The sequence below is a fragment of the Propithecus coquereli genome, unplaced genomic scaffold (genome assembly GCF_000956105.1).
Source record: "Propithecus coquereli isolate 6110/MARCELLA unplaced genomic scaffold, Pcoq_1.0 Scaffold48, whole genome shotgun sequence".
Taxonomy (NCBI): Eukaryota; Metazoa; Chordata; class Mammalia; order Primates; family Indriidae; genus Propithecus; species Propithecus coquereli.
Genome location: NW_012150618.1, coordinates 4,379,979 through 4,396,388, shown reverse-complemented (window position 1 = coordinate 4,396,388; position 16,410 = coordinate 4,379,979). Strand labels below are relative to the sequence as shown.

Below are 16,410 nucleotides of genomic sequence, written 5' to 3'. Positions count from 1 at the left end.
GGCATGGTGGTGCGTGCCTGTAGTCCCAGCTACCTGGGAGGCTGAGGCAGGAGGATTGCTTGAGCCCAGGAGTTTGAGGTTGCTGTGAGCTAGGCTTAAGCCACGGCATTCACTCTAGACTGGGCAACAGAGTGAGACTCTGTCTCCAAAAAAAAAAAAAAAGAGTAAGTGTACTTTAGGTCCAAGGAGCCCAAACATGGCCAAGGAACAGAAATAGGAAATATATGAAGCTATCATTTTAAACCATCAGTGTGGCAAAAATTAAGAAATTTAGAACTCTGATGAGACTTCTACTTTTGGTAGAATGGAAGAGATTGTGGCAGAACAGCTCTCAACAAGAATAATTAGAAAAGCAATAGGAAAGACAAAAATGATCTGTTTACAGAATCAGGGAGCTGCTGCAACAGTCAGGATTAAGGAGACTAACATTTCAGAGAGGAGAACTGAGTAGTGAGCAGGTGGTCTGCAAGGGCTTTTCCACGGGGGCTTTTGCCAATTCAGGGGCTGGCTGGAGGCTGAGTCTCCAAGCTCGGCCCAGGCAGAGAGTCAAGAGAGGGAGCACAGAAGATAGACAAGGTCTTGTGGCCACAAGAATTGGGGTGATAAAATGAAAAGCAAGAGAGGCTTCACTACAGGTCCAGCTTCTTGCTGATGTCTGCAGCTGGGTGGGTCAGAAAGGCTTAAAGATAAGTTGTAAACCTGTGACACACAGAATAGATTTTCATGGAGTTTTCTGGCGCTGAGGATACAGACGTCTCTGAGGAGAGAACTACAAAATGCTTTCGGTAATTACGTGAGGCTGGGGTGACAAAACTGGGGACTCAAACATACTCAAACATGTGGTCAGGGTTTCCCATCAAAATGTTTGCCTAATTATGAAGTTGTGTGTGGTAGAAGGCCAAAAAATCTGAATTGAAAATCTCTGAAAAGTAGAAGGAGATGATAAAGACCACCAGACGAAGTGAGCTAGTGCACAGCCAGGCTGTCTGTCAGAAGTCATGAAGGGATATGCCCTATGACAGACTGACATCTATGAAAATTGCAAAACAACTTGGACTCAACTCAGGCACTGATCGGATGAAGTTAGTCAGTGCCCCTCTACCTAGCAGAGAAACTGGCAAAGCAACTCTGGTTGAGATAACACTATCTAGAGCCTCCACGTAATTTTATTTTATATATACACAGTATCTCATCTAATGCAAAATACTATTAGACATGCCAAGAGGATGGGACCATATAACTGGAAGACTAAGGGGAACAGACAATAGAAGCAGCCCCACACATGATATGCTGATCATTGTTGGAGGATATCAGAAAACCAACTCATTGTTCTGAGCATCGGTAAATAAAAGAAAAAAATGATCCATTTGCCTTTTGTTTTCTGTTTGAACTCTATCTCAGAGGAACTAAGTAGCTGATGAGGGAAAGTTCTTCTTTACAAAAAAAAATCTAGTTGACAAATGTAGAAGGGGTGAAAGAATTGTATCACCATTTCGTAGTCTTTTAATAAAATAATTCATCTACATTATGATCACTAATGACTGCTAAAACCATTAGATGAAAAGACCGATCAGTTTCATAATGTGTACATCAAGCTGACAACACCTGGTATTTTTGAAAATGTTCATTATACCAAGGGCAACACATGTAACCTAAACATCTGTACCCCATAATATGCTGAAATAAAATAATAATAATAAAAAAAAGTTCATTATAAAAAGTTTATTTTAAAAATGTCTAAAAACTAAACAATTGGACAGAATAATATCAACCTTCACACACTATTCCAAATTATGTAAGCACATTATAGAGAAATATGGTAATATGTAAGAAAGATAAATGTGCATGCACAACCATCTACCAATTCTATTTCTAGGCACATACCACAGAAAAACTCTCCCATATGTGTGCAAGGAGACATACTTAAGAATGTTTATTGCAGCACTACTTAAAATAGCAAAATGTAGGAAATAACCTAAATGATCATCAGCAGGAGAATGAATTTTTTTTATAGTGTGGCATTTATTCAATTTAGTTTAAGTGAATTAACTAGAGCTATATCTATCAACACAATGCTGTGCAAAAAGGGATTTTGCTGAGTGGAAATGCATTTTAATGTCAGGTATATAAAATCTAATAATATACTGAACACTATCACATATTGTATGTTAATACATATGAATACACCTGTTGTAGAAGTATTAAAATATGTCCCAAGTGATGATACGCACCAATTTTTTTCTTTAAAAGTAGAGGATTAGTATTTACAATAATATACAGAGGGCTTCAAATGTGTCCTTAATGTTTTCAAAAGAAAGGGGATTTTAATAAGGCAAAATGTTAATATTGGACAAATCTGTGCTGGTAATTAAATTGAATTTTATTAAATCATTCTCTATAGAATGTCTAACATTAGCTTACAAATATTAATAATTAACAATTTTAAAATGGAGCAGTATTTTACACCTATATAGAAAGACTGAATTGTGCATTTATGTAAAGAGCTTTTATGTACATGCATGTGTTAAAAGAAAGAGTAGGGCCGGGCACGGTGGCTCACGCCTGTAATACTAGCTCTCTGGGAGGCTGAGGCGGGTGGATTGTTTGAGCTCAGGAGTCCGAAACCAGCCTGAGCAAGAGCAAGACCCCGTCTCTACTAAAAATAGAAAGAAATTAATCGGACAACTAAAAATACAAAGAAAAAATTAGCCGGGCATGGTGGTGCTTGCCTGTAGTCCCAGCTACTCGGGAGGCTGAGGCAGGAGGATCGCTTGAGCCCAGGAGTTTGAGGTTGCTGTGAGCTAGGATGACGCCATGGCACTCTAGCCTGGGCAACACAGTGAGACTCTGTCTCAAAAAAAAAAAAAAAAAAAGAAAGAAAGAGTAGAAGAAATGATCATTTACAGAGGACCTATACACACATTCTCCACTCCAATGAACAAATGCTGAGAAATGAATATTAAAGTTCGGATAAGAGAAAAAATACACTTGGCTTTGGAAAGCAATCAGAGGCATAAATTATCTTATTTATCTAGAAAAATGACAAAAAATAGACCGTACTCTGCTAAAATGGTCTCGAGTGGTTGCTGTCATTCTTTGATTATTTTGGACAGCTGCCACATTATTATTTCCATGGTGAGGTTTAAATATTTTTAAGACTGACCATCTGGAAATGTATAGATGACTTTATCTCTGCTAAAAGTAGATTTATCTCCAAACCCACCATAGACACGCAACTTCGCAACTTCAGACGTAGACGTAGCTAAGCTGACTGACTGTACCTAGCCTTTACCTGCTCCTGACACACGCATTCAATGTCACTAATGTTGCCCCTACCAAAAAAAAACCAAAAAACAAAAAACTGGAAGAGAGAGAAAACAAAATTTAATCTATTTTCTCTTAGAAGTTATTGAAATTCTTGAGTAAGGAGAATGGCTGCAGTCTGAGTAACAGGAAGGGACGTCTGAGATATTATGAATTAGTCTAATCTAAATACTCACCGAGATTCGAAATATCTGGGTGTTTTGTCCGTGCCTTTGTTTCCCCCTCCTTCAGAGGAAGAGTATTAACCATAACGGCTTAAGCTGGAATAGCATTTTGCTATTTGGAAGCACTTTCACACATACTGTTTCAACAATCCTTCTTTATGGATGAGAAAATTGAGTCTGAAAGAAGAGATTATACGATTGCAAAATGCCAGTGCTAATACCACACTGAGAAAAACTTGTCTGTAACAACTTCTCAGGTTCAGTGAAAGAATAAATCCTGATGTAGAAACCGATATATCAGTGACCTGATATAAATAAAATAACACGTTAAAACAAAGTCATATGGAGCTAAGTACAACCAAAGAGAGATAGGCTATTATACCAAAACAGATTATTTGGACAATGAAAATAGATGGGGAAAGCTGGCATAATCCATCAGGGTATGAGGAGTAGTGACTTTATAAAAAGAGGGGAAGGAAAGAAGGGAGGGAGGCAGAGAAGGAGAGAGAGAAAGACCTTTGTGCTTCCAGAAGAAACTGAAAAGGAATCTTCCTAACTAAACTTGTGGGGGTTTCTTTAAATCTACAGTTTCTGCCAAAAGATTCAAGCACAGATTTGGGACTTATATATTTGACAAGCCCCCATATGCTGCATTTTCCCTCCAAGCTTTTACTCTGGCTTGCTGAATCTGTGGTTGGTTGAATATGTTGTTTTATCAATTGCTAAAAATACCTTGAAGTCAAGCTCCTTTTCTCGGTTTTTATGCAGTTGATAAAACGGCCACTCTGGCATCAGATTTTCCAAGGCTCCGTCTGCAACCTTTAATAAACCACTCCTTTCATAAAAGCAAGGTCCTTGTGCAGGGGTCATTTACGTTTCGCTTCGATGCAAAGTGAAAGTCAGAGACTAAAGAAATGGGACCATGAAGGAAATGCTCCATTTTTTTCCGACTGTCTCAATCAATAGTTAATCAGGATGGCTTTGGGATTACTTAAAGTTACTGTGTGAAGCTTGGCTGTCAATATGACTGAAACCCCCAAAGAAACCACTAACTGTCCACTAACAGCAGAAGTAGTTCCAAAAAAGTGTCAGCTACAGAGGCCAAGAAGCTTCCTGTCCTAGTTCCCGTGAGACACAGAAGTGCGGATGCTGCCCGGGCTTGGCACAGTCTGTGCACCTGTGCTAAGGTCAGCACATTAAGTTTCTAAGCTGTCAAAAAATCTCCCCCCAAACCTTGTTTTATCATTATACATCCCCAGCAGGCAGGACCAGCATATTAATTTCAGGGTCCAGTGCAAAATGAAAACATGGAGTGCCTGGTTCAGTAAGAAGGGGTAAAGTGTTACAGGTACTACAATATAAAGGTTTGTCCTTTTTTCTGTGGACTCTCTTTTGATTTGTCATGGTGTTCTGTATTTGCCATTTGCCCTGCTCCCTTGTGTGGGGCAAATGCCCTCCCACCTAGATCCTGGTGCAGTCCCCATTCCATGACTCTGCACACACACAGCCCACAGGCTGTTGGGTTCTCCGGTCAGTCACTGGGCAGTGCCATAGGGAAATCGAACCAGTCACCTCCCCTTTCCATGTGCCTCCTGTACCAGTCCATGTTAGATGCGTGACTCCCAAGGATATCCCAAGGACAGCATGGGGACACCTGAGGTATCTGGATCAACGGGCTCATCCCTGCGTGCTGCCTGCCAAATGTGCAGTGCCCCTGCCAGTGCAGGGAGGAGATGGCCACTGCAGGCTACTGCCTGGAGATGCTCCAGGGCACATGCACCAGATCCTGATCTTTTTGGTGCTTGTTCCCAGGCCCCTGCCAGTGGGGAGGGTGGTGGTGATTCCTGGGCAGGGGCAAATGGAAGGAGGCTGGATGGGCTGGGACCCAGCAGGCAGGGGAGCAGAAAGCCAAGAACCCGTCCAGGGAAGGCAGGGAGGCTGAGGGACATGGGGCCATGTGTGGACGGAGGCTCCAAGCCCCCAAACATGCTCCATTTTCCCATCAACTAACACTTAACAATACACAAAGTAAAAGATAAAATTGTTACAAATTTCAAAAGGATGATCACAGAGCATTAAACATCAAGTTCGTCAGAGGGAGGATTGTGTGTGTTTGTCTGTACTGGTCACAGGCATATGAAGTGGCCCTGCCAGGGCCCTGGCTCCCAGCACCATTTGGCCAGGCCACACGCAGACATTGGCCAAAAGTAGGATTAATAGAGGATTCAAGAGGATACAGGTAGTTTGGTAAGGCAAAGCCAAATGCTATGAGTGTATTTTCTGTCTTCTTTCATGAGAAATGTAGTTGTTTTAATATTATTTTACAGATTAAGTGCTCTTTCTCAAGAAATTCATTTATATAGTAATCGTGCGTTTATTCCCAATCATCCCTTTGCTAATGTTTTCATTGTTTGATGATCTTTGTGATTTCAAGTAAGCACATTGAAAGTCAGGGACATATTATGTTGATAAGTTTGATAGCAAACATTGTGTCTGTCTAATTTTCTTAAATAAATGGGTTAGTGCAATGGTAATAAAGTTACACCAAAATGTCTCAAATTCTTATTTCTAGTTGAGGATTTTAAATTTTTTAGAGTAGATCATGCACTTTAAAATGGTTTACTGAATGGTCCAAACTTAATGGAATTACACATATTTGATCAATTTTTCTTTTTGTTACATTCAACTGTACTAGAGAAAATCTTTTTCCTCCTTACAAATTCAGCTCAAATCCCTTGCTTTCAGGTAGTGAAAAGCTATTCCAGTGTATTCTTGTTTAAAATTTCAAAGTCATGCCTTTCCTTCCCTGTACCTGTTCGGCCTCAGACTGAAAGACTTGGAATAAGAAGGGGTGTGGTCTGCTCCCACCCTATCTCTTCCTCCTCCTTCTCTGCATTTTCACTCTTTGGTCTGGTTTGATGGGAAAAAGAGATAGGAGAGAGGGAAAAGATCTCTTACTTTCTGGGAGCTGTTGTGGCCCTCTTCCAGTTAACATCAGATGGTTGTCACCAAGATATTTGGGGTACATGGCCAAATGCTGACACATGAAGAACATTTGTGAGGTTTTGGGGAGCCCTATAGAGAACTGCCTCACTGCAGAGTTTCCGAACATGGGGGATTTCTCTCCAGCTCAGCCAACTTCATCCATACCACCCACAGCATGTGCTGATAGTTTACTCTTAGCATCTTGTCCCTGAAATTGTTTTCTATGACAGTCAGCCGCTCTTATGTGTCATGACAACAGGACTGCTTTATCCCACCACCTTCTGAAATGCTACTTGACACATGGAAATACCACTTATCGTCATTCCAACAAATGTAGAAAGGCCAATACCCATGGCTGCCCCATCAGCCTTGTCATGTCTACGGTGCTCTTCTTCCCTTGCCAAAATGACACAGGGGACAGATCATCCTATGTGCTGTCTAAGGAGACATCCAACTAGGGAATGAGAGGAGACTCTCCCCTTGTGGAAGATTTCTCCTATCTCAACAGGCAGGTCTCTTGATTTGCCTCCTTTCTCCACCATTAGACACATTCCATCTTGTGAATGCCGAGAGATAAATGTGACTTTATAGGAAGTGACAACATGCTTTTATAATGACATAGTATGGAAGAAAATTAGTAGTTCAATTAAAAGTCACAGTGTCAGATGTAAATCCATGAACTTCCTTTAAGAGGGGTGGGTGGGTGGAGAGATTCAGCCAACATTAAGGTGTGTGGAGATGAAGCCCGCTGCCACCAGGCATACAGGAGTGTGTCAACAGTGGAGGGAAAGAGCCAATCTGGGACAGACACACACACAGCAGAAAAAGCATCTGCCACTTGGAAAGAGATGGTCCCAGGAGGCAAAAGAAATAATACACTTCACCGACATGGCTTCCAGAAAGAAGCCTGGCAGCGAGACACAGCCAGGCAGTGCAGGGACCATGCAGGACCTGGAGGTGGAGACAACATGGAGGATGGCTCAGGACCAGGCACCGCCTGAGTGGTGGAATTGCCGTATCTGCACATGTGTGTAACCACTCGCTCACTGGGTGTCTTTTTCTTTTCAATCTTCAGGAAGAGGCAGCCAGAATTCTCGCCCACCAGCCAGTGTCCGTCGGCACATGTGCAGCTTTGAAAACCCCCACACTGCAGTGAATGTGTAAGAGAAGCTGCATGGAAAATGTAGTGGTTTGCCCCTTGCTTTCTCTCTCCTGGGTCTTCCCACTTTCTAACATGGAAACAGATGTGGTGCATGCCATCAAGAATGAGAAACTCATTTACGTGCCATGGTTTGCACGACTGCCTTAATTTGTCCATCGTTCTTAAAAGGACACTGTCAAGTAGTTTGTTTAGTTTTTTTGCTTTTTTATGTTTTGATGCAGCACCTTTTTTTCCAATTCTGAAGATTCACTTTTGTTTGTGACTCCCACTCACAAGCTCAAAAGTGAATTTTCCCCCTTCAGAAATTTGTCAGCTTCTCCTTAGCAAACTGCTCTTTCTTTTCTTTTCCTTTCTTTTTTAATTTTTTTTGCTTTTTTGCTGTTGCACAAATGTTTGAAATGATCCTGTCTGCATTAAAGTAAAAGCCATAGCTTAAATTTTGGAAGAGTTCTATGATGTCAGTTTGAGGGGGTGGGTGCCAACATGAGCCTCTGCTGGGTGCCTTCCATGCCCTGGGGAGCACAAAACAAAAGTTTTGTGAGTCCCACAAAAATTGGGTTTTACAAAAAAAGAAAAGTAGTCATTTTCCCGATATTCCAAGTGATTTTTATCAGATTTCCCCATCTGATAAAAACAGTGCATGTTTGGTCCCATTTTTGACCTTTAGATCTTGACAGTGTCTCTTTAAGTTAACAAAAGAACATAGACCATGTTCAGTTCGTTGTGCACGGAGTCTGTGGTCATTTTCAGCTGTTCCTTTACAGCCCTTCAAACTCCTGGGAGAGTCAAAGGTACACATTCCTGCAGCAGGAGGGAGCCCACTGATGAGGTGTCTGTGGCTTGAACAGCTCTTCAGATGAGAAGAGCCCGATTTGTTCAAATGTTTGCTACTGAACCTGGCCATGGTGGCTGGTGAATGGGGCCACAGTATCTCTTCCCTGCACTCAGTGGAGCGCACTGGGAAGTCTGTGGTCTGCCTTTCTGCTATTCCCTATAAAAGCCCAAATAGAAAGAGTGTGGTCTCCACCAAATCCTACTGATTCTTAGAGGGACAGACATGCTAGTCCTGCCCGTGTGTTTCAGGTGGTGATTGTGAGGACCCTGCACACCTAGGTCAGAGCCACTCCACTGTGGTTGGATACATTCTCTGTAATTCTCCCAAGTCAAAAGGCATTGAGTGTTTCTTGCACCATGGATGAGTCTGACAAAAGACACAGCAAGGAGATCCTAATTCTAATTGTGACAGCTGCTGGCTGCCTGTCAAAAGGGATTGATGGGAGTGGGTAGATGTGCTTGTCTTATCATGACATCAGGGCCAGAGAGAGAGGAGAGGCGACTGGCATTTTGTGACTTAAAGGTGAGTGCCTAAAAGCAAAAGTAAAGGCTGAATCTGGTACATCCCTGGTGAGTGACAAAAAATAAAGTAACAATCAGAAAAGGTGACAGGTTGGCTGCTAAGAACTTTCAGAATGGGATCTATTCATGATTTCCTTCTTGAGATCATAAAGAATCAGGAAGTGATAAGTAGCCTTAAATCTGTGCACCATATACTAAATAAACTAGGACTGGATATTTTTAACCTTGGTTGTTCCTGCAAAATTAAAAAAAAAAAGAAAAGAAAAGATATGTTCTTTTGGTGACCTTCAGTTCTCACTGTTTTTGTGAGCAGGGAAGGCAAAGGGATTAGTGATGGAAATAAACCTGCCTACTGGACCATTATGGTCTGTCTAGATCTATCCTGCCCCTGAGGAATAATCCCAACAGAGCAATGCAACTACCCTATATTTCCAGGGCAAATTGAAAGGACTCCAGATAGAGCTCAGGGGCATTAAATTACTTGCTATTAAAATTATAGGTCTGGTAGCATGGAACATAGAAGAAATGATAATCCTTGACCTGAAGTTCCTTCAAAGGGAACATAATAATCTAGGCTCATCTATACTTTCTGAAAAAAATATAATTACATCGTGTATACCTCTGCTAAAGCAATGCCCTGGCACCAGCGTGATGTCTCAAACAAACTTTGGCATGAGAATTTCTTTTGTCAGCCAGTAATTACGATTAGGTTGAGCCAAAGACTATTTAAAATTTACTTTGAAAAAAAGTTTAGTGACCATCAGAATTCTATCTACTCTTTAGTTTGGAATATGTTTGGCAATTTTCTCAGGACAGTAGTGCCTATACAATGACAAAGTTTATGGGGCCCTCCACACTTCACTGAATTTGATGTGATTGAATAATTTCATCTCTGGATGTCTTTTTCTTTATTGATTCCATGAAGAAAGCACAAGGATTACTAAAGGCAAACTGTGTTTCTTTGCATTTTCTTTTATCCTGTATCACAAACTTGAGGATATGGGATATAATTGATCTAAAGATCCTAAAAGAAAGACTGTATATTTAGACTTGGAAATATTGTAAATTTCAGCAAGCCGATGGTTCTCTGACTAGCTTACAATGAGGTTAGAATGAAATGGGAAAGGGATAAAATTCACAATGCTATTTAAGTTGTCATATCTACAAAAACGACCAAGTTCTCGTACGATTAGAAGCATTTGTCTTCAAAAGCACATTCAGAGATTCTCTACCTCACAACTAGTGGTGAGTCAAAAAAGTGAGGAATTTTAATCGTGTTCCAACAGGCCCCCAGGTTTGACAATATAGACTAAATATGCGTATTTTTCTGGAAAGCTTTCAAAAAGTGGAACTGGTGTCAGTGGGACTCCTTTGTATTAATGACAAATTTGGGGCTGCCTGGGAAAGCAGAAGTCTGATCCAAATGATGCTGTGCCTGAGCTTCTGCAAGAACAGCTGCTCAAACTGCGTTCTGGCACGTGGAGGTGAGATTACTTGGACAGCTGCATTTCCAGCACTTCTTGTGGCCGGTCTCTGTGGGGGCAGAACCTCTCCTCTCCTCATTGAAAGGCCTGATGTCCATCTGCAGCTACCTGGGCTACAGCAGAACTACCCCAAAGCCTGTGGCTTTTGGTTTCTTTTCTTAGTGAGCCATTCCCTCCACGCAGAGATCCAGTGGAGTCTCCCGTTTCCCTGTTCACTTTCAGAGAAAACAAATGCCTCCCTCCTCACGTTCCAAGGAGCCAGACTTTCTTTGTTACATGAAGGTCTTGCCTTGTCTGTGGGCTCTCTGGATTCTGTCCTTATATCTGTTGAGAAGCTGTTAAGCTTAGTGGCAAAGACTTGCGTTGGACAGAAGGGAGACAGGTGTTCTCTAAGCTTCCCCTTCAGGCAGCTTGTGCAGGATGCTTCCCTACTGATCTCAAACTCCCACCCACTGTTATTCCCATTTTAATCCTCTTTGGAGCAGAGAGCAGTATACTCTGCAGATGTAACTAGTACTTACTAAAACAAATAAAACAGGATCACTGAAGGCCGAAGATATGCTAATCTGTTTATACCACCTACTCTCCACTCTTCTCTGAAGTGCTGTAAATATTGGATTTTCTGTTTGGGTAATTGTGATACTTATCTAATGAAAGAAAAAGCAAAGCAAGATACTGAACCTGTTGTAGATGGAGCTGCAGCCTCAGGTCTGCCCAGCTCTGCACACTGTAACTATACATCACTCTATACATCTTTAGTCCCTGTAGGTCTAAAGGTGTTTTCCTCCAATAACTTTAGTATCAATGAATATATTTAGCCACCTGAGATATGTACTCCAAATGCTGATGCATTTGGTCTTCAAATATGAGACTGTTTTAGGTCTAAGGTCTATCTTTCTGAAGTTAGAGAGAGAAGGATGGGGTGCTTTGTAACAAACGCGGTGTTTTCTAAACCAGGTTGCTTTTCCTAAGATTAGGAAACCATATAAAATTAAACAATAGAAGGAAGAATCTGGTGGCTGAAGCAGAAGCCATTAAAGTTATCTTGGATTAAATAAACATCCTATTGCATAGTAATATTGTGTTTTTATAATGCATTTATTTCTTTTTTATGCCCCATATTTTATATATTTTCCCTTCTTAATATCACAGCAATGGGTTCCCAATGTTTTCAAATAGGATACTCCCTTTTCTCACCAAAACAGTTATTAAACTTTCACCTGAGTCTATGATAGTAAATATACCTTTATTAATAGCCATTTGAATACAAAAGACAACAAAAGTTTCTCAGAATTTAGTTACACTTGTATCAAACAGCATACTTTATCATAACAGCATCTACAAACATTTAAAAACAGAAATGCATTATCTACAAAGACATAATATTTATTCAGTCTAAAAACAATGCTTAATGCACATGTAGATTCATGGACCATTCAGGTTATATATGGACCACAGGTGAGAAATGACTAATCCTGAAAGACCAAAGTCTACAATTTGTGTTGCAGTTTCTGTGTGATGATACATGTCTTCTACTATCTCTGATTTTTAAAAAGCAATTTATTTTGTCCTTGAAAAAAAAAAGGTTAGTCTAATTTTTCCTAATCCGATAAATACCCTGGGGCATTAGATCTGTTTCCTAATTAAACAGTGCTTTACAGGAAATGTAGAGCAGGACTCTGAGGGGAAGGAAAGTTGCTCATTTTGATAGCCACAGTGAAAATTTCCCATCACAAGAATAAAAATTGGATTCAATTAAAATAGAACTAAATTGTGATTATATCTTTCTGCAAGATTATTAATAATTCTGTTAACATATGGACATATGTGATTTTACAAGAAGCCCACATAGAACCTCTAGACAATGAGGAAAACAGCCCACATGTGTGAGTGGGTTAAGTGGAGTCATTGTAGGGTTTCCCAGGAATACAAGGTGCCTTTTTGCTAATGTATATGGAGACCGGGGCAACATTTCATTGGACATCTAAGCCTGCTGGTTGAATTAGGTATAGACTGGCTCTCAAGGAACCTGCTGTTTATTAAAACACACTTATACTTACACACACACACACACATGCACACACACCCCCACCCACACACATAAATGAAGACATAGGATAGCATTTTAATTTAATGATTTTCATAGTGAATATTGAAGGGTGGGCATTTGGGGAAGAAAAATATTTTTTCATTGCAATTGAAAATGATGCAATCATTGGGTTGGACAGTATTGTAAGGCATATTTAAGGAAGGTAAGAAGCAACTAGGTTTTATATTTTCTGGAAGAGGCATATCAAATGCATAAAGAGAAGCCATATGTATATAACGGTAGATGGAGATAATTGAGAAAGATGAAAGTGAGAGGTAAGCTTGCTTAAAGTTTCAAACTCAGAAGAGGAACTGTGTGTGGATTCTGGTTTTGTCTTTGGCTGACTGATTGACTGCCTGTTCTTGCCAGGAACACCACTGTCCTGTTCCTTAGTTTGTTCAATTTGGAAGAGAGTCAGCTATTCTAACAAGATAATGTGGAAGTCAGTAAGTCAGAAATTGTGCATTTATAAGCACTTTTACATCCTGAGATAATGTATTAAGGATATATTTGAGAGATATATTAAATTTGTTATAATAGTTCAGAGATGAAATTTTTCTTAGACAATTAAAAATGCAGCACAGATTCTCAGATATATGGAAGAACTACTTTTTCCCCAAATAATGAGATCAAAATTTTAGCTGTTATATCTATTTTAGAGCCTTTGTATCCAGAATCAATATCAGACTTTCTACATTAACCTGTACTTATTTGACTCACTTCATTTTTTAGGATTAGAAAATATAAAATGTCAAAACATTACCCTCATCATAAATGTGACTGTCACATACAATTTTTGAAATATGCATTCTTGTAGTTGCAAAATAATTAAATGAACCATTATGTTAACGATTGATCATTTCCTACATTTTTTCCCAAACAAAAGACTAGAATATGGAATAGTCTATTTCATACCTCCACCTAAGACAAAAATGTTCATTTTCCTATTCCTTTTAATGTCACAAATGCGTTCTTGTTGTGCTACTTTCTCTGTTGCTTTAATAGTGACAGAGAAAAAGCAAACTCCTAAAAAAACAAAAGAAAAAATTATTTCCCCATTTAAGTATTAACACTCTTGTTATTAATAGAATTCTGTGGTGAGGTACCACCATCTGCTAAAAGTTATACAGAAAATAAGCTGAGTTTAAAAGTAAGGCTAGAATTATTACAATATACAGAACAGCATTTGGGGTGTATGCCACTGTACATCTCATTTTTTTCTTATTCACGGAGAAATTCTATTTGGTTGGTTTATGAGAGTCCCATGAAGATGAAAGCTGGTAAGGCTAGAAGGTAGCTGGCGCCCTAAGAGTTTTCTCCACCAAAGCTCAATGAGGAAAGAGCCAGGCAAGGGTCTTTGTCTCAGTAACTTTTGCTTTGTTTGGGTCTTAATTTTGTCTTACTTGTTTCAAACTATACTGGAGGACAAAAGCACGATATAGGCATTCATATTTTGCTGGGTTTCCCTGTTCTGTTGCTTTTCAAACACACCTACTTCAATGTTCCCAGTGGGAAAATCCCAACCTCTGTGCTGTGAATCAAGGCCTTTATGTGAATTGTGATCCATGGTATGTGTCAGATAGTGCTTTGCAATAAAAAAAGACAATCAGAAGGTATGAAACACGTGAATCGACCATGGGTCCCGGTTTCTCTGTCATCCGCTTTTTTCTCTTCCATACAGGTACAATGTGTGCGATCATGCCGCTCTGGTAACCGGAAATACTTGCGTGTAGGAATGGGCTACCCAGAAGGATCTATTTTATAATCCTACAGAACAATGAGAGTAGCTTTATATGGAGGTTTTAATTTGTCCCGGGGACTAGAGTCATCGTGTTTTGTAAACTTTGTGAAATCTTAGACCTAAATGAAAATAGCTGTTTCTACAACAGACTGGCTTTTCTCCCCAACAACTTTTCTCCTTTCTTGGCATAGGGTGGACTCCCTGGTTGCAGCTTCAGAGGCAGCCCCTGGTAGCTGCAGCCTTCGGTGTTTGATTTATGTAATAAGAGGAGGTTGGGGGTGGGGTGCAAAGGCCTACAGAAGAGGGGGCAGTTAAATGACATTGGGCTGGGTTTGCACATATTTTGTATGTATTTTATGCTGTGTGCATGATCTATCTGCAAATAAATCCATCTCTATTTTATTCATAGTTCTAATGGCAAGTCTGTGTCATGGTCTGAACCAGGTGGAAGACAGGTGCCCAAGGGACAGCACATGTGGCACCGTCTCTCTGTGCACGTGAAGGCCAATGAGACGGCCTGCAACCAAACAGCCGTCATCAAGCCCCTCACTAAAAGTTACCAAGGCTCTGGCAAGAGCCTGACCTTTTCAGATACCAGCACCAAGACCCTTTACAACGTGGAGGAGGAGGAGGACGCCCAGCCCGTCCGCTTCAGCCCTCCGGGCAGCCCTTCCATGGTGGTGCACCGACGCGTGCCATCCGTGGCGACCACCCCGCCTCTGACCGCAGAGGAGACCCCCCTCTTCCTGGCCGAGCCGGCTGTCCCCAAGGGCTTGCCCCCTCCTCTCCAGCAGCAGCAGCAGCCCCAGCAGAAGTCCCTGATGGAGCACCTACAGGGAGTGGTCAACAACTTCGCCTCCGGGATCCCGGATTTCCACGCGGTGCTGGCAGGCCCTGGGGGTCCCGGGAACGGGCTGCGGCCCCTGTACCCGCCCCCGCCGCCGCCGCAGCACCTGCAGATGCTGCCGCTGCAGCTGAGCACCTTCGGGGAGGAACCGGTGTCCCCGCCTGGGGAGGATGAGGACGACAGCGAGAGGTTTAAGCTCCTCCAGGAGTACGTGTACGAGCACGAGCGGGAAGGGAACACGGAGGAAGACGAGCTGGAAGAGGAAGAGGAGGACCCGCAGGCGGCCAGCAAACTGACCCCGGAGGATTCGCCAGCCCTGACGCCGCCGTCGCCTTTCCGAGACTCGGTGGCCTCTGGCAGCTCGGTGCCCAGCTCCCCTGTGTCCGAGTCGGTGCTCTGCACCCCTCCCGACGTGTCCTACGCCTCTGTCATTCTGCGGGACTACAAGCAAAGCTCTTCCACCCTGTAGGGAGGAAGGGTCCACGTGGAAAAGCGAGAGAAGCCAGAGAGCTCCAGCACCTCCAGAGACATGCGAGAGGCTGGTAGGAGAAGCATGGGACGGGAGGGCAAGCCGGGAGAGGAAGACGACGCTGCTGCTGCTGCTGCTGCTGCCTTAAGTCAGGAGAGAGGGAAAGACACCAAGCGACGTGATCCAGGCCAGGATTCTGATTCTTGAGTTATTCAAAAGCCTTCTCTGGGAAGAAAGGGAATTCTGACAAAGCACAATTCCATATGGTATGTAACTTCTATCGCAAAAAAATATAAATAAAAAATGAAATCAACAAAAATAATCTCCTCTTTTGCACAATCGTGCATAGCTATATATGCCCACACACATTTGGCCACGCTTGGGAAGGGACAGCCCACGTGGACGTGCCAGCTGAATCATGAGTTCACCTGCTGGCATTCATAGCGAGCCCGGTGGAGCCAGACAGAGCAGGTGTGGGCAGGGGGAGGGCGCAGGGTGTGGAATCGCCCAGTGAACAGATGAGGGGACAGCAGCTCACTTCTCAGAAGCCCTTCTCCCTACTGGGCGACAGACTCCTAGTCTTCAGGAGACTCAGGAACTGGCACCCCATCCAGTGCCAGCCTTTCTATGGCGCTTGAAGAAAGGTGCATGAACCCTCCTGTTGCTCTGCAATTTCCCTCTATTTAGGAAAAGAGGAAGAAGAACAAACTCGTTACCAAAAAATGCTTCCTCAGGAGTGCTACGGGAGGAAGGAGTGAGAAGCAAAACAATATGTAAGCCTGTGACTTT

The 16,410-nt window shown here is 42.0% G+C and overlaps 1 protein-coding gene across 3 annotated transcripts in view; it reads left to right on the top strand.

Moving 5' to 3' along the window:
- Positions 1-15,887, top strand: part of GRM1 (glutamate receptor, metabotropic 1) — a 496,050-nt gene extending 480,163 nt beyond the window's left edge. The window contains exons 8-9 of one of the 3 annotated variants that reach the window (XM_012655534.1): positions 7,549-7,633; positions 14,750-15,710. In XM_012655534.1, coding sequence (XP_012510988.1) covers positions 7,549-7,609 — 61 coding nt within the window. In that variant the 3' untranslated portion in view covers positions 7,610-7,633; positions 14,750-15,710. Of the gene's footprint in view, positions 1-7,548; positions 7,634-14,714 lie in introns of all 3 variants that reach the window. The other 2 variants (XM_012655533.1, XM_012655532.1) reach the window with 2 other exon arrangements.
- Positions 15,888-16,410: the final 523 nt, after the last annotated feature.